The sequence below is a fragment of the Lepus europaeus genome, chromosome 17 (genome assembly GCF_033115175.1).
Source record: "Lepus europaeus isolate LE1 chromosome 17, mLepTim1.pri, whole genome shotgun sequence".
NCBI lineage: Eukaryota > Metazoa > Chordata > Mammalia > Lagomorpha > Leporidae > Lepus > Lepus europaeus.
The window spans coordinates 79,979,588-80,005,325 of NC_084843.1; the positions used below are offsets into that span (position 1 = coordinate 79,979,588).

At 43.0% G+C, this 25,738-nt stretch overlaps 1 protein-coding gene across 1 annotated transcript in view; it reads right to left on the bottom strand.

Annotated features, from left to right (window-relative positions):
* The window catches only part of ZFAND4 (zinc finger AN1-type containing 4), a 70,841-nt gene that overhangs the window by 26,052 nt on the left and 19,051 nt on the right, over nucleotides 1-25,738 (bottom strand). The window contains exons 3-4 of the mRNA XM_062214325.1: nucleotides 2,967-3,042; nucleotides 2,014-2,081 (exon numbers count right to left, since the gene is read on the bottom strand). Of these exons, the coding sequence (XP_062070309.1) occupies nucleotides 2,014-2,081; nucleotides 2,967-3,042 (144 nt within the window). The remainder of the gene's footprint in view (nucleotides 1-2,013; nucleotides 2,082-2,966; nucleotides 3,043-25,738) is intronic.

Below are 25,738 nucleotides of genomic sequence, written 5' to 3' on the forward strand. Positions count from 1 at the left end.
AATACACTCTCTGGGAGGCAAAGGATGGCTCAAGTACTCGGGTCTCTGTCACTCATGCAGGTGACCCGGACTGAGTTCCTGGCATCTGGCTTTTGTGGGACCCAGCTCTGGCTGTTGCAGATATTTGAAGGATGAACCATGGATTGAAGATCTCTGGCTGGCTGTCTTTCTTTCTCTTTGCCTTTCAAATAAGTAAAACTTAATTAAAAACCTGAAATCAAAAATTTACAAAAACAGACAAGTTGTAGCTGCTGGCTTTTTGATTCATAAACGAAGCAGAGAAAGTTGTAGGAAAAAATATTTTGAAGCTTCAATTCCAAAACTTCAACTGTTAAAGGGCAATAATACCTTTCATTTTCATTTTAAAAATTAAAAAAGCAAATGTATCTTAAATCAGAACCTGTAGCATTTGCACTCATTTTCATAAAATATATGAAGGAATTTTAATCAAGTAAGAAAAGTAGGTGGCCTGATCAAGCACTCTTACTTAAAGACAATAGTTTGTACAAATAACTTTTAGAAATGTAGTACAATGGAATGCACATGCCATTAAACACTGCATAATTATATTTCAATATAACAGCTCAGAAAACAGAGTTCTTACAGTAGCTTTAGTTACCATGAATGTTACCTAATATCATATAGGACAGTTTCATAAATTTAAGAGACAGTCCCTTATATAAGGAATGCTAGCTGGTCATCTCTAGCATTATTACCTTTTGTGCCTCTAACCATGCAAAGTAGCTCAACAGCCAAAGAAACATATCACAAAATCCCTTTAAGGTAGTTAAGAAAAACATGAAAATAATCCTCCTTTCTAACCAAAATTATGAAGCACGGGGATAAAGTCTGATGTAGCCGTGGAAGCAATACTTCAGTTTTCAAGTTAGTCAAGGACCAAACAAATCCCAAGGGTTTCCCCAAATGAGGCACACATAGTAGGACTGCTCTGAGGAGTCCCCTCCACTGGATCAGGAACCAACGTGAATACTCCCTGCTCTTCTTGGGCTAGAACCTTTCATCACTTAAGTCTCCACTCGTGTCATCCTCTCCAAGGACCATTCCTACTCTGCTACTTCTAAAGACATGGTGATAACATTACCATCTGCTTCTTGCATCGTGTTGACAATCACTTCAGCTTATGCTGTTCTTTATACACTTATGGTCAGTAGTGTCTTGAAGCACAGCTCTTGATACACTGCACTGAACATCTAAGTAGATGCTCACTGAATGAATGAACAGGTGCCAGCGATGACCCCTATTCTGAGGAAGGATTCCACAGGGACAGGATAATATCCATAAAACCCAGATGCATCACAAACCAAGTAAACCAGTGACTCTGGACTGTTATGTAACAATGATTATCCTAGGAACTGAAGACTCAGTAAGTAAACAAAGCAAGATTGGTTTGAACCTAAACACAATGTTAGCGTGACACGTTGTTATTCCATTCTCCTCCCTATACTGGTTTAGCTTTGAATTAGAAGTCATGTGAGGGGCCAGCACTGTGGCTCAGTGGGTTAAAGCCCCAGCCTGCAGTGCTGGCATCCCATATGGGCACTGGTTTGAGTCCCGGCTGCTCCACTTCTAGCCCAGATGCCTGCTGATGGCCTGGGAAAGCAGCAGAAGATGGCCAAGTGGTTGGGCCTCTGCACCTACGTGGGAAGGAGATCCTGGCTCCTGGCTTCGGATTGGCCCAACTCCAGCTATTGCAGCCAACTGGGGAGTGAACCAACGGATGGAAGATCGATCTCTCTGTAACTCTGCCTCTCAAATAAATCTTAAAAAAAAAAAACAAAAAAAACAAGAAAGAAGCCATGAGCTTTTCTGGACCATATTTTAGGGTTCCAACCTTTATGCACTTAGGTTTTAAATAAAAATGTCCAGAGAAATAAAAGTAATTCTTCTGAGACCTAATAGCAGAGAAGGAACTTGAGTAAAGCTGAAGGCTATAAAGACACTCACTGACTCGAAGGGTGTTTTTGTCAAGTTGCTTTAACATATATAACGTACCTCTTCTAGTATTTATGGGTCCGCCACGCATAGCCAATACCAGCTTCAAGGTACAACCTTCTGAAATGCTGTGGACAGTTAACACAACAATATAACCATAATAGTCCAAACACATTCAGGGTCAAATATACACATAATTATGGGATCGCTTATCAGGCATAGTACCTACTGTTAATATATGAAAAAGATACAGCAATGCGAATAAATATAAAATGTTAGCATATTGTATAAATGATGATAAAGTTAAAAGGTTCTCAAAAGTCTTAAATATGATACAAGGACCCAGAATAAAGGTTTAACCTCCTCCATTCACAGGTAAGGCCCAGAAAAGTGGCTTGCCCAAGACCCAAAGGAGAACACTCTATCCATCTAATAAAATAGAAAACAGAAAAACAGCAAATTTACAAGGTATCCTGACTCCTAGGGCTCTTCTTACCCATAAAACGTTGCCTTTTACCCTTTTGTTTTTAAGAAGAGTGACAAGTTATGTGAGAGAAAGCATAAAGAAGAAACCAAGGTCAGAAAGTGTGTCTGCAGGGATTGGTGCACACAGTATCAGTAACAGAAGGACTTGGTGAACAATGCAAGACTTGGTGGAGAGCAATTCTCTCTTTCCCCAGGTTCTTGTGAAAAGGGAAAGGAAATAAACAAGTCCAGGTGGGAACTGGTCAATATTTCAAGGCACAAAGAAGGCAAGAAGGTAACAGGAAGATGTAAAAAGGCAAGGGATACACAGGTTGGCATGAAAAATGATAAGGTAAACCAACAGTATCTAAGGTTCGAGATCAGGTGGTGTGGGGTATGGAGCCACCACATGTAGAGTTCAGGATTTATAATGAAAGCTGAGTCTCAGCACTGCTCAGGAGACACATTTCAAGGATGCAGAAGAAGAACACTGACATGGGATCACAAATCAAGAGCCTATAAAACAGCTACTACTCAATTACACTCACTTGTAATCATTCAAGCAATAATCATCTTCAAGTTCCAGGTTATTCCAAATTAAATGCTGCTGACAGATGGGAATACCTTAGGGGAAGGTTATAAGAACAGTGTTAAAATTCAGTAGGCTCTCCAAAACAATATTATATGAAGCTGTTTCATTAAAGAATTGAGTACTAATAAACCAAACATACATCTAAGTTGAATGCTAGCTTCTTAGATAAATCTAAAGGATCATAGATGAGAAGAATGGCTAACATTCAGTGTGGTCTATTCCATTCATTTTAGAAGAGAACAGTATGTTTCCAATAACTCTCTTGTCTTAAAACCAAGTATAAGAGGCCAGTGCTGTGGCATAGTGGGGAAAGCCGCAGTCTGCAGTGCTGGCATCCCATGTGGGTGCTGGTTCAAGTACTGGCTGCTCTACTTCTGATCCAGCTCTCTGCTATGGCACGGGAAAGCAATAGATGGCCCAAGTCCTTTGGCCCCTGCACCTGCATGGGAGACCAGGAGGAAGCTCCTGGCTCTTGGCTTTGGTTTGATGCACTCCCCAGATGCTGTGGCCATCGAATACAAGACCTCCCATCTCTACCTCTCCTTATCCCTTTCTACCTTCTCATCTCTCTACCTCTGCCTCTCTGTAACACTCTGCCTGTCAAATAAATAAATAAATTTTTAAAAAAAGCAAGTATAAGATTATGGAGCTCTTTAAATGACAAGACAACATAATCAGCCCTCAAGAGTTTTACTACTTAGCTGTAAAAAAGAGAGAGAGAGAGAGAGAGAGAGATCCTGCGTTTCACAGCAAAATGGATGCAACTGGAGAATTGTGTATAGTGAAATAAGCCAGTTCCTAAAAGACAAATATCATACATTTTCACTGATTTGTGCTAACTAATATGCAGAGTACAAAAAATGTAATGTGGGGCTGGTGCTGTGGCACAGCAGGTTAAAGCCCCAGCCTGCAGCACCGGCCTCCCTTATGGGCGCCGGTTTGAGCCCTGGATGCTCCACTTCCAATCTAGCTCTCTGCTATGGCCTGGGAAAGCAGTAGAAGATGGCCCAAGTCTTTGGGCCCCTGCATCCACGTGAGAGACCCGGAAGCAGCTCCTGGCTCCTGGCTTCGGATCAGCTCAGTTCAGCTCTGGCCATTGCAACCATTTGGAGAGTGAACCAGTGGATAAAAGACCTCTCTGTCTCTACCTCTCTCTGTAACTCTGTCTTCAAATAAACAATAGAAAAATAAATCTTTTAAAAAATTTTTAAAAAGTAATGCATGTGAGCAAAATCAACATTTCAAGATTTGATTATTGTTTATAGCCCTTGTCTTTACTCTTGAGGAACAGTGGTCTTTCTAGTTACTATTAGTTTAGTTCTTTATTTGATGGAGGGCTAAGCTTGTATTAGAAAGAAAATTGAAAATATATCATTGAAAAATTAAAAGAAAAATAAGGAAAGAAGGAGGAAGGGAAGGTGGGAAGAAGGGTATGGTGGGAAGCATTATTTTGCTCTTAAAACTGTACATATGAAATACAGGAAATATAAAGTTTACAACTTAACTCCTAGAAAACAGTTCTAAATGCTACAGGGTAGTCTTCATTCAGTTATATTCACTGATAAAAGTACACTATAGGGGCCGGTGCTGTGGCGCAGTGGGTTAAAGCCCCAGCCTGGAGCACCAGCATCCTGTATGGGTGCTGGCTGAAGTCCTGGCTGCCCCACTTCTGATCTAGCTTTCTGCTGTGGCCTGGGAAAGCAGTGGAAGATGGCCCAAGGCTTGGGCCCCTGCACCTACTCGCGTGGCTCAGCTTTGGCCATTGCAGGCATTTGGGGAGTGAACCAGCAGATGGAAGAGCTCTGTCTGTCTCTACTTCACTGTGTAACTCGTTCAAATAAATAAATAACATAAATCTTAAAAAAAAATACAAAACAGACAAAAGAATATACTGTAGACAACATTCAACGTTGAGAGTTGTTGTCTGTAAGACAGTTTCTTTACATTTTTGTGGCGCTAAAGGAATATTAAGGCAGGTTACACATTCTAGTATAATTAATTTGTTTTTAGCAACTACACAGCTGAATTCCTCAAGAAAATCTGACTACACTTGTCAAGGAAGTGAGCATTGCCCACTCGAAAGAACATTTAGTGAGTAATGATACTGATGAGTAGTTCTCAGTGATCTCACATACTGCCTCCCAAATTAGTTCTGCTTATGAAATCCTAACATAGTGGATCCGGATAAAAAGAAGTGCTATATGTGTTAGCTTTTCTAAGTCCAGGCAAGGCACTGCATGACACACTTGACCTATGCTGCAGTTTCACTGCGACAACAATCGGGGGGGGGGGGGCAGTAATGGCCTCATTTCACACACACTGTGAATTACACTGTTCGATTACATATGATTACGCCACACAGTAAGGGTACGCGGTGCAGCAGAGATGTGAAGCCCCCAGGCACTCAACTTTTGTACCCTTCTGTCTCTAGAATCAGCCTCCATAAAAGCCAAAGTTGCTGTGTGAGGGATCTGTTTCAGTGGTGCTGGCTGCTACAATATGTTCACCTCAGGTCCTAAAAGTTCATCAAGGACAATGGGCCACAGGGGCTCAAGGGTAGGACCCACCTATCTCCCCAGTGCACAACCCACTTCTTTTCTTCTAGCTCATAGAGAATGCTGGTAGGAGAGGTTTACAAACAAGAACTTATTTTACTTTAAAAGTATTTTCATTGCAAACATTTCTTTAAATGTTTCAAGGCCATCTTCTCAATCAAATTTATAGAATTTCATCAGCATAACTAAATAAAACAATTTGGGCAGGTCATATCAAATTACTTTGGAGCTTTATTGAAGACAGTGACAATGGTGCTTAGATACAATAACAATTTTTTAACCCTTATGTCCCATCATCCTATATATAAGACACATATAAAAATTTAAGTAATAAATATACCACTTAGAGTAACTCTGAAATAAATATGTCCTTGAAATATCTGCAAAATTTAAAAACCTGGAACTTGATGGGCTGGGATTAGGCATTATTTAGCAGGCTAGCATCAAAGGCTGGCAGACAACACAGGGCAGCATGAGTGTCCAGGACTGAGCTGGGCTCTGGACTGCCTTGAACTGCTGGGTGACTGAGACAGTCACCAAACTCTGTGAGCATGACCTTCCTCTCATGCACATTAGAGAAGACTAGGGTTGGGGCTGGCGCTGTGACCTAGCCAATAAAGCTGCTGCCCGCAGTGCTGGCATCCCATATGGGTGCTGGTTCAAGTCCCAGGAGCTCTACTTCTGATCTAGCTCTCTGCGATGGCCTGCGAAAGCAGTGAAATATGGTCCAAGTCCTTGGGCCCCTGCACCTGTGTGGGAGACCCAGAAGAGGCTCCTGGCTCCTGGCTTCGGATCGTCTCAGCTCCAGCTATTGCGGCAATCTGGGGAGTGAATTAGTAGATGGAAGACTTCTCCCTCTATCTGCCTCTCTGTAGCTCTGCCTTTCAAATAAATAAATAAATAAATAAAAAAGACTGCCCCCCACTAACACTTTCCAACTTTAAATATATTTTAAAAACATTTGCCTTAAGATAGGGTTGCCAGATGTTTACTGCTAAAACTGTCAACTCTATTAAAGGGTGGTTCCTAGCCTTTTAACCTCAAGTCTCATTTCTTGCATAACTCAATCCAGATAAATTAATTACTATAAAACAAAAATATTTTCCTGCAAAACAGAAATTTCCTATTCAGTATTTTAAAATGTTTTTCAAATGCTGTCAAGGTGAAAAGAATAGATAAATCCAAAAGTATGAAAGACAATAGAAATTATATGTAATCTCACACTCAGTAGAATCTATTCTTAACCTTTTGGGTATATTTTATTTTAAAACCTTAAAAAATGGAATATAATCTGTGAGCCATTTTATGAACTGCTTTTTTCCCTCAATATATTGTATACTTTTATATCAGTTAATAAAAAATGCATCATTTTTCATGAATGGATGGTACTCCAGGATATATTTCTGTTATAACTGACTTATCAATCACCTACTAAGAGATATTCTCATCTATCCAATCTTTCACTATTATAAACAAAATTGTGACAAAGCAGTATATAAAGGTGTATGGCACCTAATAATATATATGTAGGTACATTAGTCTGCTCAGGCTCTCAGAATAAAGTACTATAGACTAGGTGGCTCCGATGGCATAAATTGATTTCTCACTGATCTGAATACTAGAAACCCTAGGTCAAGGTGCCACCAAGGCAAGTTTCATTTTGAGACCTCTGTTCTTGGCATGTACACATGTACTGCCTTATTGAATGCTCACATGTTCTTTTCTGTGTGTCAGGAGAAAGGGAAGGAGCTCTCTGGTGTTGTTTTTATAAGGCCACTAATTCCATTTTGAGGATCCCACTCTCAAAATCTCATGTAACCTTATGTACTTCCCTAGACGCCATCTCCAAATACATCACACTGGGGGCTCAGGTAAATCAGAGCCCTGGTGACAAGCACAGGACTTGAGAGCCCTGAGGCTGAAGGAGCTGCAAGAGACACACAAAAGGGAACGAGCACCTTAGAGGCAGAGTCACCATGCACCAGTGATGGGCCTGAGATTGGCAAGATGGAGCACACATACGTTATAGCCAGTAGGTCCATCTACAGATGGGTAGCAAGAAGCTACAGCCTAGGATTTGCGGTGAGTCATTCCTGCAAAGCTCAGGAAAGATGCCCGGGGCAAATGATCTCTATATATGCCCCACTTGGATGGTGAGAGACCACAAAGAGGCCTGTCCTGAGTATTTTGCCCTTGGGGCCATATAAAATGCTGGGCCAAAGAAACAGAGGCCTTTCTGTTTTTAGGAGGGCACTGGACTACAGTCCGAGTTGGTCCAGTCTCAGCACATCCTACAGCCATTCTTAAGAACTACAAGTGGCCGGCGCCGTGGCTTAACAGGCTAATCCTCCGCCTTGTGGCGCCGGCACACCGGGTTCTAGTCCCGGTTGGGGTGCCGGATTCTATCCCAGTTGCCCCTCTTCCAGGCCAGCTCTCTGCTATGGCCCGGGAAGGCAGTGGAGGATGGCCCAAGTCCTTGGGCCCTGCACCCACATGGGAGACCAGGAGAAGCACCTGGCTCCTGGCTTCGGATCAGCACAATGCGCCGGCCATAGCGGCCATTGGAGGGTGAACCAACGGCAAAAAGGAAGACCTTTCTCTCTGTCTCTCTCTCTCACTATCCACTCTGCCTGTCAAAAAAAAAAAAAAAAAAAAAAAAAAAAAAAAAAAAAAAGAACTACAAGTGAGAAAGGGCAGTGGGAAAGCTGTCCTGCACAGCCCTTTAGTGATTCAGTGGTTGGGGAAAAGCAAAGCACAAAGAATCCTGCAAGACAAAAGAAAACCAGAAAAGCGAAGAAGTCGCATCACCACCGCCACCACCACCAAACAAATTTAAGATCACCATCGCCACCACGACCAAGCAAATGTAAGATAGCTACTAAGACATGTAGACATTGCTACACTGACGGAAAGAGCATCATTAAACATCCCAAAATAATGAAAATAAGCAAGAGAAAAATTAACAAGTCCATACAGAGTTCATGGTAAAAGCTAAACAACACAATTTCACACATATGAACAAAAATCTCATCCAGAAAAAATAATCATGAAGCAGAAGAAAACTGTTAAGACCATATGTCAAATAGTTAAAATTCTCAAATACAGAGATATGAAAAATACTTAGAAGCAGAAACTCAAAAATCGAGAACAGAAATTGGACAAAAGAGGGCTTACAAAAATACAAAGTTAGGAAAATAAAATGACAGTAAGAATCTAAGGAATGCCATCAAACCAATTAACAGGGGCAACTCACAGCACTAACCAAACAAATATAAATAAAAGAATGAAAATAAGTAAATTCCCATCTCAAAAAATAAAGGAAGAAAACTAAGCAAAAGAAAGTACAAGAATAAAGAACAAGAAAGCAAACAACAGTGGCAGGTGTCACATCACAGCAAGTCAAGCCATCCCTTGGGATGTCTGCATCCCGCACTGGAGTGCCATTGAGTCCTAGCCACTCTGCTCCCTGCTACCGTGTCTGGGGAGCAGTAGATGATGGCTTAGGTGCTTGTGGTCCTGTTACTCACATGGGAGATCCCAGTGGATCCTACTTTCAGCCTGGCCCAGCCACAGCTGGTACAGCCATTTGGAAAATGAACAAGTAAATGGAAGATATCTCCCCCCACATTTAAAATTTAAAAAAAATTTTACATAAAGGAAACAAAGATAAAATTGGAAAAGAAGTAAAAATACAAATAAAAAATTCTATTTTTAAGAAATATATTAAACAAACTGAAGAAAAAGAAGAGAAGTCACAAAAATAAGAAATAGCAAGCTGATAATATCTAACAAAACTTATGTCACTAAGTTTAGAAAGCTGAAACAGGCCAATTTTCATAGAAGAAACTAGAGAATATTATTTAGGAACCAACACAATGAAAAATACCAGACCAAATGGATCCACAGGAATTCACCAAACCTTCAATGAGATAAAAGAAATCCCATGATCTACACATTTTTCCAAAGCAATGAAAATGAATGAAAACTTCCAAATTTCTTTTACACAAAAGCCAAGCCAAGTAATTTTCTTTTACATAAGGCAAGTATAGCATTGGCTATTAAAGAATAAAGATAGTACAAAAAAAGAAAACTGCAGACCAAAATCACTCATTTACATTGATATAAAACTCTGTAATTAGCAAATAGAAAACCAGAGAACACTGAGAGAAGGGTCTGCTGTGACTCAGTGGAATAAAGTCCAGGCACAGTAGATGATTCAATACTAAGCAACCTAGGCCGGCGCCGTGGCTTAACAGGCTAATCCTCCGCCTTGCGGCTCTGGCACACCGGGTTCTAGTCCCGGTCGGGGCGCCGGATTCTATCCTAGTTGCCCCTCTTCCAGGCCAGCTCTCTGCTATGGCCCGGAAAGGCAGTGGAGGATGGCCCAAGTGCTTGGGCCCTGCACCCGCATGGGAGACCAGGAGAAGCACCTGGCTCCTGGCTTCGGATCAGTGCAATGAGCTGGCCGTAGTGGCCATTGGAGGGTGAACCAACGGCAAAAAGGAAGACCTTTCTCTCTGTCTCTCTCTCTCACTATCCACTCTGCCTATCAAAAAAAAAAATACTAAGCAACCTAATAATATCATACACCACATTAGTAGTTCCACAAAAAAGAAATACCTCCAGACGCTGAGGATACTTCTGACAAAGTTAAATATCCACTGATGATATTTTTAACAAACTCAAGAAAACAGGTATATAAAGATACTCTCTTAATATGCTAAAGTAAGAAAACTAAGGCCAGCGTCTTATTTAATCAGGAAGCACAAGAAGCATTTCTATTGCTATTAGGGACAAGGCAAAGATACTCATTATCTCTGCTACTATTAAAAACAGGACTAGAGATACTAGGCAGTACAATTAAAAAGAGAGAAATCATTCATTTTAAAAGTCAAAAACAGTAGTAAAGTTATTTCTATTAGATATGATAGAGAGTATGTCTGGGAAGTCCTATAGAATCTATAATCAAACTAAAAAAAAATTCAGCAAAATAGATACACAACTAACACACAAACATCACCAGCCCTAAAATAAGCAACAAACCATTAAAGGATGCAATGGTAGAGAAAACACATTTTATAAGAGCAATAAAGAAGATTTGGGACAGGTACTGTGGTAATAGCAGGTAAAGCTGCCGCCTGAAGTGCCAGCATCCCATATGGGTGCTGGTTCAAGTCCCGACTGTCCACTTCTACCCAGCTCTCTGCTATGGTCTGGAAAAGAAGTGGAAGATGGCCGAAGTCCTTGGGCCTCTGTACCTGCATGGGAGACCTGGAAAAAGCTCCTGGCTCCTGGCTTCAGATTGGTTCAGCTCAGGCCCTTGTGGCCAATTAGGGAGTGAACAAGTGGAGGGAAGACCTCTCTCTCCCTCTCTTTGCCTCTCCTTCTCTCTCTGTGTTACTCTTTCAAATAAATTAATCTTTAAAAAAAGATTTAGTATTTATAAATGTGAAAAATCTACAAAAGACATACTTAAATATGCCTACCTAAATGTAGGCTTGAAAACACTCTAGAAAGACAACCCTATCCTTGCACCCAGTGGCTGTACACTATAGAGATGTCAGTTCTGCCTAATTTATAAATTGAATGCAATCAGAACAACAGTAACTTTCTAGAGGCAAATGATCCTGAAGTTAAATGGAAAAACAGACATGTAAGAATAGTAAGGAAAATAATACCCAAAAAGAAAATCAAAGATTACCAACCCCAGCAGACATGAAAACACACAATCACGCTTCTGTAATTTAAAGTGTAATACTGAGTGACACACAGAAGGTCCAGGAATAGATTCAAGCACAGATGATAAAAGTGGAATCTCAAATTACTGAGCCCAAAATGGACATTTTAAATAAATGATGCTTGGAGCACTTGCACCCGGGAGTCATTGGGAAAGACAAAAATAGATAATGTCATATGCAAGGACAAACTCCAAATTAACTAAAAACCCAAATGCAAAGTACAAAGAGAAATTATATCTAAATACAAAGAGAAATTACAGATGAATTCCTCTTTAACTTTGGTACAGGCAAAGAAAATAAAAGTTGACAAATTTTCTTTCTAAAAAAGTTTTACAAGAGAAAAAGGTTTTAATTTTAATTTTTTTAAAGATTTATTTTATTTATCTGAAAGACAGAGTTACAGAGAGAAGTAGAGCCAGAGAGAGAGAGAGAGAGAGGACCTCCATCCGCTGGTTCACTCCACAATTGGCTGCAACAGCCAATCCAAAGCCAGGAGCCAGGAGCTTCTTCTGGGTCTCCCACACGGGTGCAGGGGTCCAAGGAATTGGGCCATCCTGCACTGCCTTCCTAGGCCATAGCAGAGAGCTGGATCAGAAGTGGAGCAGCTGGGACTTGAACTGGTGCCCACATGGGATGCTGGCGCCACAGGCTGGGGCTTCAACCCGCTGTGCCACAGCACTGGTCCCCCGAAAAAAAAATTTTTAATTGCACCAAGAAAAAGTCACTAGAAACAGAGAAAAAAAAAAAAACTTGACAAACCAGGAAAAAGCACATGTAAAATACAAGTACACCACAGACAAATGACTAACAGCCCTAATATGCACTCATATATAATGAATCTTAAAAACTACAGGACAGGGGCCAGCGAGGTGGTATAGTAGGTAAAGCCACTGCCAGTTCATGTCCTAGCAGCGGAGGATGTCCCAAGTGTTTGCGCCCCTGCCACCCAAATGGGAGACCCAGAAGAAGGGAAGAAGTTCCTGTTTCCTGGCACAAGCCTGGCCCAGCCCTGGCTGCTGAGGCCAGCTAGGGAGTGAACCAGTAGTTGGAAGATCTCTCTCTCTCTCTCTCTCTCTCTCTGTCCCTCTCTCTGTAACTCTGACTTTCAAAGTAAATAAGTAAATCTTTAAAAAGCACAACAGCAATAACGAAAAACAAAACTATAGGACAAAGACTAAGATCCAACAGAAAAATAGGCAAAAGACACAAACAAGCAACTCACCACAAAAGATATAAAATATACCCTTAAACATATGAATAAAATATTCCAATCCACTCTTAATTAAAGTGCAAATTAAAACTACACAATGGGGGCCAGTGCCATGGCACAGTAGGTTAATCTTCCACCTGCGGAGCCAACATCCCATATGGCGCCGGGTTCTAGTCCCGGCTACTCCTCTTCCAATCTAGCTCTCTGCTATGGCCTGGGAAAGCAGTGGAAGATGGTCGAAGTGCTTGGGCCCCTGCCCCTGCATGGGAGACCGGGAAGAAGCACCTGGCTCCTGGCTTGGGATCAGCACAACACCAGCCGTGTCGGCCATTTGGGGAGTGAACCAATGGAAGGAAGACCTTTCTCTCTGTCTCTCTCTCTCTCACTGTCTGTAACTCTGTAAAATAACTAAATAAAATTTTTTTTAAAAAAAAGAAAACCACAATGAAACTGGAAAACATTTTGAAGTACAACACCACTTTCTGATGGCAAGGCTGTGGGTAAACAAGCATTTTTTAAAATTTATTTTTAATTTGCATGTGTCTCAAATACAACATTATGTACATAGTAATTCTTCCCACTGTGCCCACACTCCCACCCATTGCCCCCCCCCCCAAAAAAAATAAGTGTTCCTCACCTGTCTAGACAAGGGCTGATCTATGTTATTGCTTCTCGAAGATGATTTCACTCCCCACTTCCTCTTTTCCATTCCTTCCTCCCCTTTCTTTCCTTTTAGAAACTTAACTGTCTTTAAAGAAGAACCCGGCCGGCGCCGTGGCTTAACAGGCTAATCCTCTGCCTTACGGCACTGGCACACCGGGTTCTAGTCCCGGTCGGGGCGCCGGATTCTATCCCGGTTGCCCCTCTTCCAGGCCAGCTCTCTGCTATGGCCTGGGAAGGCAGTGGAGGATGGCCCAAGTCCTTGGGCCCTGCACCCGCATTGGAGACCACGAGGAAGCACCTGGTTCCTGGCTTCGGATCAGCACGATGTGCCGGCCGCAGCGGCCATTGGAGGGTGAACCAATGGCAAAGGAAGACCTGTCTCTCTCTCACTATCCACTCTGCCTGTCAAAAAAATAAAAATAAAAAAATAAAGAAGAACCCAAGGATGAGTTACTTCTTTTGTGAACTCTGAACATAACTATAGCTTATGAGACATAATAATATCCTTTTAATATATTAAAAGGCAGTGATTCTTCCAATCCAGCTCTCTGCTGTGGCCTGGGAAAGCAGTAGAAGATGGCCAAGTTCTTGGGCCCCTGCACTCACATGGGAGACCAGGAAGAAGCTCCTGGCTCCTTGCTTCGGATCAGTGTAGCTCTGGCCGTTGCAGCCAATGGGGAATGAACCATCAGACGGAAGACCTCTCTACCTCTGTCTCTCTCTGCCTCTGCCTCTCTGCCTTTCAAATAAATAAATAAATCTTAAAAAAAAGAAAACTACATAGGCCTTTACTTTCTGACCCAACAATCCCAATTTTAGTAGTATTCCCTGAAAATATGTTTACAACACACAAAAATACATGATTATAAAATACTGGAAACAACATGCCATACAAGGACATAGTCACACAATGGAGGGGTTCAAGAAGGTAATGTAGCAGAAAATAAAGATAACCTTGGGTGTGAGATGCTGATATAAATAAATAACTGGATAAGGAGACAAACAATAGACAGGAACAGTGCTTCCCAATAGTGGAATGCCAAATAATAAGTACAAAAGGAACAAAGGTGAAAGAAAGATCATTTTAAGGCAAATATTACAGTAAAAACTGTTGCTGGTAGGGTGGGCGTGTGGCACACAGAAGCTGCTTCTTGAGATGCTCGTCATCCCACATGAGAATGCCTGGGTTTGAGTCCCAGCTCTGCTTCTGATTCCAGCTTCCTGCTAACAAACACTCTAGGAGGCAAAAAGTGATGGCTCAAGTACATTGGTCTCTTGACACCCACATGGGAGGCTTGCATAGAGTTCTGGGCTCCTGGCTTTGGCCTGGCCTGGCCCAGCCCCAACTGTTGAAGGCCTTTAGGGAATGAACCTGCAGATGGAAGATCCCTTTTCCTACCTCTCTACCTTTCAAATAAAAATTAAAACATATAAATAATTTTTAAAATTTGCTGCTGGCACGAGCCATCCATGGATGCTAAAATTACTGGGTCAAATGATAATAGGATGTTTGTTTGCACACTATCAAATAGCTTTCCATGAGATACTTAATTATAAACATAAAACAGTGACTTTAGAGTGGAAAAGTAAATGATTAAACTTAGTCCTGCAACCAAAGTGACACAGTGACATCACAACACTGAACACATCTCTTCTGTGGTATTCTAGCCAAACAAAACATGCATGGCCTCCACTTGATTGTATGAAAACGTCACACCCACACTGAGCAGCAAAGGCCTACCTGGGAACAGATCTTAAGTGTCCTAATCAAGAGTGTAGATCTCAAGCACTCTTACTGCACACATTCAGAAAGGGGTGGTTATGTGAGTAACTGCAGTCATCACTACACAATACAGTAAATAAATTTATCAAATTATCATACTGGCCACCTGATTCAACACACACAATTTATGTCAATCACAAGTCAATAAAGCTGGAAAAAAAGAAAAGATCCTGCCCTCATGAAGCTTAGATATTACTTATGATAAATAAAAGGACTACTACTGCTAATAACAACCCATCCTCTCATCCATACAGCAATGTATAATGTAACCATAGGATAGTCAATGCTATGACGAAGAGCGATTGACACAGATGAGAGTAAACAGTGTGTTTTTGGTAAGAGAGGTGGAGAGCATGACATGTGAGGACTTCCATAAAGTACGGGAAAGAACACTGAGGGTATGTGGAGAAGGAGAACCTACTGAGAGGAACAACCTGGGCTTGTTGCGAGTGAACAGAAACCCCCCATGGAGAAGTACCAAGATGGAGAATGACGAAAGACAAGGTTCAAGGACCCATGTGTGAACAGTAATGAGGTCTGGAGTTTATTCTACATGTGGTGGGAAGGCCTGGAGGACACTGACAAGATCTGCTTTGGTTTAAAAAAAAAGGCACTTATCCAATTCAAAAATCTTTATTATTGGAATCCTTTAGCTATCCTATTCCAGGTATTTTCCATTGCTCCACCAATACAGGTGGCATCACAGCTGACATCAGCTGAATTAGTCTGAGTTCTCCAGAGAAACAGAACCAAGAGAGTGTGTAGGTATCAAGAGATTTATTTTAACAACTTTCAACTTTTACCCAGCAATCAAAGAGCCCTTCAGGAGTAATGGGATCCCTCACAAATTGATTTCTCACACTCATGAGAAAAGTATGTCTTCTGGACTATCCCAAGACGGGTGAGTAGGCCTTAAATAACAAATGCACTCCAACAGTCCAGTCTCCCTTAGCATTCAAATCCCTTCCTGCAGGGTGAGCAAAGGCAGGTCCAGCATTTCTAGCTCAGTGACCATGGGCCACATTTTGGTCCTTGTCAGCCAACCACTCAAACAAGAAGCAGGGCCGGTGCTGTGGTGCAGCAGGTTTAACGCCTTGGCCTGAAGCGCCGGCATCCCATATGGGCGCCGGTTCAAAACCCGGCTGCTCCACTTCTGATCCAGCTCTCTGCTATGGTCTGGGAAAACAGTAGAAGATGTCCCAAGTCCTTGGGCCCCTGCATCAGTGTAGGAGACCGGAAGAAGCTCCTGCTCCCGGCTTCAGATCGGTACAGGTCTGGCCATTGCGGCCAATTGGGGAGTGAACCATCGGATGGAAGATCTATCTCTCTGTCTCTCCTTCTCTCTGTGTAACTCTGACTTTCAAATAAATAATAAATCTTAAAAAAAAAAAAAACAAGAAGCCATGAGGAGCCCTTCCTCTGTGAGCTGCCACATTAAGTGCAGAATGTCTTTTTAGTGGATGATTCATATGGAAAAATTCAGCCTGACCCAACTTTATGTTCTCTCCCCCATCATTCCACATCCTAGCAGCCATCCCCACACATCTTCCCTGGATTGATGTCTGCATAAATCAGAAAATTCCAAATAGTTTTTCTGAAGTGTAGCATACTTCTTAAAATGGGCCATGCTTTGTACCTCCCCTTTAGGGGTTGCTGGGACTTGAGCCTCCTTACAGGGCTAAAAGCAGAGAGTGATGGCTAAAGGCCCTGAGAAGAATCAGCATTGTCTTGTGAGGCAGTTCCCTCAAAGGAGGCAGTCAGATTCCTCAGGCAATGCTGGAGAATCTCCTGAGACAGCACTGGGGAGGCTGCTTCTACACAGCAGAGGAAGCACATCCAAGCTGAGGGTCACGGTGCCTCCTGCTTTGTGTTTGCCCGTGTGCTCATTCCTTCCCAATCAATACCCTCACTTTAACAGACGCCCTCTGAGGGTTGCACGTCAATTTGTGTTGTCAACTCAGGCACCTGAAGGATGAGAATCTGGATTTGGTTTTCAGCCAAATTCAGCTGAGTCGGGGACTATAGGAGGTAAGGGTCTCTTTAAGGGCAGACAGACATTTTCAGATTGTTTCTGTGGCACTTGAGCCAGAAATTCAAATCCCTTAGCTCAAAACAACAAAACAAAACTCCCCGAGCTCATCCTTTCCATTCCTTTCACTGTTTGGGGACACTAGGAGCAATCAGCCAACCTCATCAGTTTCACTAAAACGTTCAAAAGTATCTTATGCACAGTATCTTATGCATCTCTGAAGTCACTGAATGGTCACATCGTGGACTACCAGTGCTTGCTTTACTACAGAAAACAAATCATTAACATATTTAAATCTAATCAGGTTAGAAATCCAATTCCAGAAACTCCAGAAATTTATCCTTAACATTCTATTTCTCTGGTACCACTGAAGGTACCAAAATCTGTATTAGTCAAGGTTTCCCAGAGAAACAGAACCAACAGCATATGTTAGAAAGAGAATGACTGTAAGAAATTGGCTCGATCGCTTCTCGCCTTTTGGTTGGGATCAAGTGTAGAAATTGGCTCGTATGATCGTGGAGACTGGAAAGTCCAAAACTGCGGGCTGGAAACCCAGGAATGCCCAGTTGAATTCCAGTCTGAAGCCTGGCAGGCTGAAGACGCTGGAGAGTGACACTCCTGCTCCAGTCCAAAGTCTGCCCATTATAAAACAGGAAGAGCCAATGTTGCAGATGAAGTCTGAAGTCAGCCTGCAGGAGAATTCTGTTGTCCAAGGGAGGTCTGTCTTTTTGTTCTAGTCAGGCCTTCAACTGACCATATGAGGCCCACCCATATTATGGAGGACAATTTGCTTTGTTCAAAGTCCACTGGTTTAAATGTTAGTCTATTCCAGAAAAATCCAGAACAATCCAGGCACCCCATGGCCCAGCCAAGTTGATACATATAAGGAACTGTCACCAGTCTACCCTTTGTCAACCTGGCAGACATCTCTATCTTCTTGAACCATAGTCCCTAATAAAGATAATGGTAAAGTCATTCTTCCCCCTACCATGACGCAACTAAAAATGTGCACAACCAAACATGTACTAACCCTTTCCCCAGAAAAGGATGCAAAGCTTGGGGCCAGTGCCGTGGCACAGCAGGTTAAAGACCCAGCCTGCAAGCATTGGCATCCCATATGGGTGCAGGTTCGAGTCTCGGCTGCTCCTCTTCCAATCCAGCTCTTGGCTGTGGCCTGGGAAAGCAGTAGAAGACGGCGCAACTCCTTGGGCCCCTGCACCCACGTGGGAGACTTGGAAGGAGCTCCTGGCTTCAGATCAGCTCAGCTCTGGCCATTGGTCATTTGGGGAGTGAACCAGCAGAATGGAAGACCTCTCTCTCTCTCTCTCTCTCTCTCTCTCTCTGGCTCTACTTTTCTCTGTAACTCTGTCTTTCAAATAAATAAAATAATTCTTAAAAAAAATACAGGATGCAAAGCTGACATTTATTGTTCTCCTTGATATCCCATAACTTAAATACTATGACACAAAATCAGTAAAGCTTATATGATAAAAGGATAAGACAAAGAAGAAAAAAGATACATACACATTTTCCTAACAAAGAAACACTTGTGACAACTACAATTCTTGTTTTTGAGACTAGTCACGGGATCATTGCTAGTATTTATAACTACCACTATCCATTCTGTATTCCCTTTGCTTTCAGCAAGCACCTCAACTGGTTATGATTTTCTGCCTCACTGTCAATCCAATCTTCATTCTTGAGAGGTTTGCGCTGTTAGCAGCCTTGCCTAACTTGGGTAATTATGGTTTTCCACTGACTCTCATCACAGACCCCGGTAACACTAAGAGGCAACACCCAAGGGGATCTCCAGCATTCCAGACATTCTTACCCGAGTCCAGTTTCTCCTGGGTAGGCAGGATCAATTATCCCTACCAACACACTAATTCCCTTCTTTTCCTGTTGGCTGTCATGAGGAGCCCAAAGAGGCCAGATGGCAGGTGTACCTCCTAGTTCAATGGAAATATTGTCCCTTGGTAGAAGCATTCCTCCCTTCAGAATTAAGGTCTTTAGGATACCAAGGTACAAGGTCACAGGGAAATGAAGAAAAAATTGGTCTAGAGGGTACTAGGGGTAATAGAGTGCCACTCCCAATTCCATCCCTTGATTCCTGGACCTGTCAATCCCAGCTATGGGAGAAAATTGGACCACAACTTGGATGATGAATAAAAATATATACAGTCTCCTAGAGAATCTTACCCAAGCCTTGCAAGGCATTGTTGATATGGTGGAACTAGGCAAGAAGGAAGACAGGAATAGATGAGCTGGGAGATTTCCCCACAACTTCTGTCTGCAGCCTTACACTGCAACTCCACCCTGCTTGCATCCAGTGTCCATCCAGTACACCTACTCTCCCATGATGCACTTGTGTCCCATCCAGGAAGGAGAATGGGTGATGAACACATTGAAGGTAAACTCCATGCGCAGGTGTCAGGAAACTCAGGTACACTAAACTCTGCACAAACTCCACACCGTTTGTATATTCAATTAGCAGACCACCCCTACTCCATAAAGGGAACTGCTGCACATGGGAGGGGCCCTTCTCAACCCTCTCCCATATTCTCTCCTGGCAGGCAGCTAACTGGCCCTCTCATGGCAGATCTCTCTCATGATGGGCCTGCCCACACTAATGCATAAATGTATTCTCCTTCTCTAAGTAAATCCTGCTCATTTTTTGCACTGTGTTTATACCTCTGCTTTCAAGTCTGATCTCACACAGGGCCAAGGACTTGGAATAAAAAACAAAAACCATGTTCCCCTAACATCGCCACCTAGCGGTTGGACTGAGTCTGCAAAATGCCATTCCAGCATTCCACCATTCCAGCATGCCAGCTGCTTAGGAATGGGGCAGGGCAGGACAGGGGCTTGGTTAGATTACACGAGCAGCCGCCCACTGCCACACTTCACGATTTGTGCAATGAGTTCCCTGATCAGAAGCAATTCTATGTGGAACACTGTGACGGTGAATAAGGCATTCTGTATGCTACAGACAGAATTCTGGTTCCCTCAAAATTCATATTTTGAAGCCCTAACACTGCCAGTGATGGGTGTTTGGAGATGGGGCCTTTGGGAGGAAACAGGGACTCCTGGGTTCCCATTTTTCTTCCTGGGATCTGACCAAAAATCACAGAGAACCTTGACCATTCTGTGACTCAACCAACTGTAGGTTTTCCCCTGCACTCTTGGGCCCAAGCCAGGGCCTTGGGCACTTTGGACATTCCCAAGCACTGATTTAAAAAAAGTGAATAGGTTGTTGTTCAAAACACTGAAACTGGCCCCAGCCCTGAGCCAAAATTCCTTAGGCTTTCACATAAATTCCATACCCTAACCCCCTCATTGTGGACATACGTAGTAGAACACCCCTTATCTCTCACTGTCCATTGTGAGGATAAACTGTAGCACTCTGTAAGTTCCCCCTAATAAATGCTTTAAACTGATCAGCCTAGCTCAATGCCTCTTTCTTTGGAATCCCAATCAACTCTACCTTGGGACGGTTTGATGCACTTCCTTGTGGTAACTTTCCTGCCTACACTTTTGGGGAGATTCCAGTCACAAGTTTAATGGGACAAAACAGAAAGCAATTAGGATTAGGTGAAGGGGGAGGCCTCCAGATGGAATTAGTGACTTTATGAAAAGAGGAAGATAGAGGAATTGCACATTCTCTATCACACGGGGACACAGTGAGGAGGCAGGAAGAGAATTCTCACCAAAAACTGAATTGCTTGGCACACGACCTTGAACTTGTCAACCTCTAGAACTATGAGAAATAAGTGTCTGCTGTATTAGCCACCAACCACTGCTATTTTGTCATAGTAGCCTGAACAGACTAATACACTCCAATTCTAATGATGATATCCTTAGCACAAGCATTGTATGCAGATGTCAGTTCGAGTCCCAGCTGTTCCACTTTCAATCCAGCTCCCTACTAATGCGCCTGCCTGGGAAAGCAGCAGAATATGGCCCAAGTACTTAGGCCCCTGCACCCACATGGGAGACCCAGAGGAAGCTCCTGACTCCTGCCTTCAGATCAGCACAGCTCCAGCCATTGGGGCCACTTGGGGAGTGAGCCTACAGATAAAAAATCTCTCTCTCTCCTCTCTCTCTCTCTCTCTCTCTCTCTCTCTCTCTTTCATGTATAACCACACCCAGCTACCATGGCCACTCTGTTCATGAGCCCACATGGGTGATGACAATATGGTTAGACAAAACAGGCCTATTGGTATCTACAGAATGGGTCATATTACCTACTTGACTATTTAAATCCTCCTCTGCTAAGATCACCCTTTATTGAGAATTTGCATGGAAAAAAAAGTAAAATTCTCACATATTTTATCCATTCATGAAGGAAGGTCTTCCACGTAACTTGTCTTCAGACTTCCCATAACCAATTTTCCAATCATGTTCCTTCTAAGTCCCTGAGGATACGATCTAAACCATGCCCACAACTTGGTATACATAATCATACATCCAGCAGTTTCTTTTTCCAAACAAAGTAGATAACCAATCAAGGTACTGCTCAGAGTTCTGTTCCCTTCACGACTGTGCTTCAGGGAAGTACCCAGAAAGGAGCCATAGCGCTGTGGCTGTCAACTTTCCAGTGGTGCCCGTGGAGTGTTCAGAACCTTATGTAAACGAGGCCCCAAACGTCTCTGCCTCTGACAACTGATGATCGGGAAGTCTTCATGAAGCCATAGGTGTAGCCTGTGAGAGAAAACGTAGTGCAGCAGGAGCAGGCCGCTTCACAGAGCTCACTGCGCCCTGGGGCCTGCATGGGCTTCATCTCCTACGCGCACTCATTTGATGATGGAATGTTGCTGGCCTGTCCAGATTTAAGCCTTGCTAGGGATCCTGAGACATGATAAATCCCCTTGTGGGTTTAGCATCTTGCTTCACTAATACCCAGTTCAGGATGGGCAGCTCAGGTCACATGATAATCTGGTGATTGTGGTTAAGCATTCAGTGTCTACCAAGAGTCCATAGCAGACCAAAAGATGTTCCTCAAAAGGAAAGCAGTTATTTGCAAGGATGATGCCAGGCTTTGCTGCAAATCCTAAGGCCTTTGCTGTAGAGGGTCGCCCAGCACCCCAAACAGCATCCCTATCTGCCACATTTCAAGCACCATTGAGGAGGAGCTGTCTGGACCTACTGCAGAACATTCTCTTGTTCTCGGCACACTCAAAACTAGTAGCTTTGGGGGTTGCTTGTTAAATGGATGAGAATAGCACAGTCAAATGAGGAATATGTTGTCTCTCAGATCCAAAGATCACCAGGCCTCGTGCCTCTATTTTAGCTGGAGGAGCAAACAGAGGCAACAACTTCCTTTTAGAAAGGGGTCTCTTGACAAATTCCACACCACTGGATCCCTAGAAATTTCACTTGAGGTGAAAGTCCCCTGAATTTATATCAAATTTATTTCCCTCACTCCGACATGCCAAAATCTCACCATTAAGTCTAGAGTACTTCCTACTTCTTAATCATTAGGTCCTACCACCATGTTGTCATTGATGTACTGCACAGGTGCTGTAACTCGTGGAAGAGAAAGGTGACTAAGAGCTCCACAAACTACACTGTAACATAGGGGTAGAGAGTTGATACACCCGGAGCTAAGACAGTTGAGGTTTATGACTGGCCTTAACAGCTGGAAGCAAGCTGCTTCTGAGGCACACAAGCAACAGGGATGGAGAAAAAAGCATCTTCCAGCTCAAGAGCTACATAGCAGGTATCAGGGTATGTTAATTTGCTCAAGCAATGACATAATATCCAGTAGAGCTGTAATGAGAATGAGCACCTGGTTAGGCATATGACAACTCACTGTCATTCTACGGGATTCATTGTCTTCTGCACAGGCCAGACAGGCAAGTTGAATGTGGACATGGTATGTGCCACGCCCACATCTCTGAAGTCCCTATAAGTGGCCCTAACATCTGCTCTCCCTCCAAGAACATGATACTGCTTTGATTTACCATTTTCCCACGTATAGACATTTCTGTTGGCTTCCATTTGATATTTCACACCAAAATGGCCCCCACTCCACAGCTTAGAGAGCCAATTGAGGATTCTGCCAGCTGCTAATAAATGTATCTATTCCAATTATGCAACAGGAAGTGGGGAAATAACCACAGGATGGGTTTGGGAACCCCTTGGGCCCACTGTGAAGCAGGCCTTGGTCAGAACTCCACTGACCACTGACCTACTCATAAATTCCTACTCTGATTGGTGCACCACAGTGACATTCTGGGTCCCCTGAAATTGGTGTCAGTTCAGAGACAGGTCTACTAAGCCCCCATGATCTGCTCATGTTCCCCAGCGCACAATTACCCTACCCTGGTCAGAGGTTCTAAATTCTGTCAGGCAAGGCTAAGAGAAAGATTAACAGCATGAGTTTTTGGCAGTGTACTTGGGTCCTTCTTCAAAGGAACCTGACCGCCCCTTCATTCAAACAGTTCTGGTTCTATCAATGAGCTCAAGTCTAGGCACTGATTCAAGAGCTGTGACAGTTTTAATGACTCAGACTAGACTCGGTTCCTTGGTCTAGAATTCTTCTGGTTCTGCAGCTCAAGGAGGGGTTTAGTAGGCTTGATGTGTACTTGACTTCTAGCAACACCTCGATCAATTCACCTCGATCAGTCAGCCAGTGCCATGAGTTAGACTATTGTGAGTGCTGCCCACTTGGCCCTGACACCCTTGGATCCAATTACCCCCACTGCATTTAGGTTTTGCAGGTCAGGGACCACAATTCCCACTGTGCCCATGTACTACACCATCCCATTACTGCTTTTTTTTCCATCTTAACCCCTCAATCTCTGAGTTCTCTACTTTCCACAAGCTAATCTGAGCTAAAAACAAAACCTCCCACTTTCTCATGTGAACAGCATGCTCGTCAGGTTTTTTTTTTTTAATTGGTGTTAAAAAGGCAGCTGTGGTTGTCTTCTGACAGTAATGTTTTCAGGGACTTTCCTCCTGCAACTACCTTATCAAGTATCTTGTCCAAAGTTCTCTCTCAAAGAAAAATTCTGGAACCAGCCATTAATGTAATATTTTCAAATCTTTATAGCAGCAATAGAAAGATACTTCCTTAACTTGAAAAAAGGACTCTATCAAAAAAAAAAAAAAAAAGAAAAACAAACAACCAAAAAAACCCCAGCAACAATCAGCCCACATTATTGCCATAGGAGAACCAGGCTATACATAAAAACATAGAAGATTAAGGAAGCATTAACTGAAGTCATTTCCTGGTACAATTGTTGGAGCAGTAGAGCTCAACTCCATTCTGTCCCTGAAGTTCAATGAAAAAATATTAATATAAACAAGAAAAAACAACCCCATCTTCAAATAACGAAAGGAAGTATCCAAAACCTGGGACAATTCATGAAGATCATTTATTTTTTAAAAAAGATTTGTTTATTTGAAAGGTAGAGTTACAGAGAGACAGAGGCAGAGGCAGAGAGAGATCTTCCATCTTCTGGTTCACTCCTGAAACGGCCGCAACAGCCGGACCTGGGCTCCATCCAAAGCCAGGTGCCAGGAGCTTCTTCTGGGTCTGCCACATGGGTACAGGGGCCCAAGCACTTGGGCCATCTTCTACTGCTTTCTCAGGCCATAGCAGAGAGCTGATCAGAAGTGGAGCAGCTGAGTCTCAAACCAGCACCCATATGGCATGCTGTCAATGCAGGTGGTGGCTTTACCCACTACGCCCAGCCCCAGCCCCAGCCCCAGTACAGTGTGTTCTGAAAGGGTCACAGAAGAGGCTGCAGCTTCCTGTGATAATAATGGCTTAATCAGGCCTGAAAGAGCCAAGATGAAGCCATAGCAACATCATGAAATAAAAAGAAAGTGATCTCTCAAAGACAGGAAGCAAATCTTCAGCGTGCCATAAGATTGGCCCAATTCACTGCCATGTGAGGAGTTCCAGGCCATGCTGGCAGGCAGGGGAACTGAAGATCAGCAGGCCTCAGCAAGACACCCTATTGCTGATGTGGAGAAACTTTAGTGGTTTGTACAGAAGACCAAACCAGCGGCAACATCCCCTTAAGCCAAGGGTAAGGCTTTAACTCTCTTCAATGCTATGAAGGCTGAGAGAGGTGAGAAGCTCTAGGAGCACAGTCTCAAGCTCACAGAGCTTGGCTCATGATGCTGAAGGGAAGCAGCTCTCTGTAGGACATAGGGCCCACATAGAACTGCAACAAGTTATCCAGGGCGGGCATGTGGCACAGCAGGTTAAGCTGCCACTTGGGATGCCTGCATCCTGTTTATGAGTGCCTGGGATTGAGTCCTGCCTCCTCTTCCAACCCAGCTTCCTGATAATGTGCACCTTGGGAAACAGCAGATGATGGCTCCAGTTCTAGGGTCCCTGTTACCCATCCACATGGGAGACCTGGATAGAATTCCTGGCTCCTAGCTTTGGCCTGGCCTTGCCCTGGCTGTTGAGGTCACTTGGGAAGTGAAACAGAGGATGGAAGATCTCCCTATGCCTCTCAAGTAAATAAAAAAATTTAATAGAAAAACATTCAATATAATTATTCTTCAAAAATAGAGACAAACATATAGAGACAGAAGATATTTAGAAAGAGTCAATTTACACTTCTACACGTGAAAACTACACTGGCTGGGATGAAAAACACACAAGATGAAAGTAACAACACATGAGACAGTAGAGAAAAGGAGATTGGTGACCTTGAAGACATAGGCACAGAAACTAAAAATGAAACACAGAGAGACAAAATGTGTCAGGGAAAATGCAAAGAACAGCA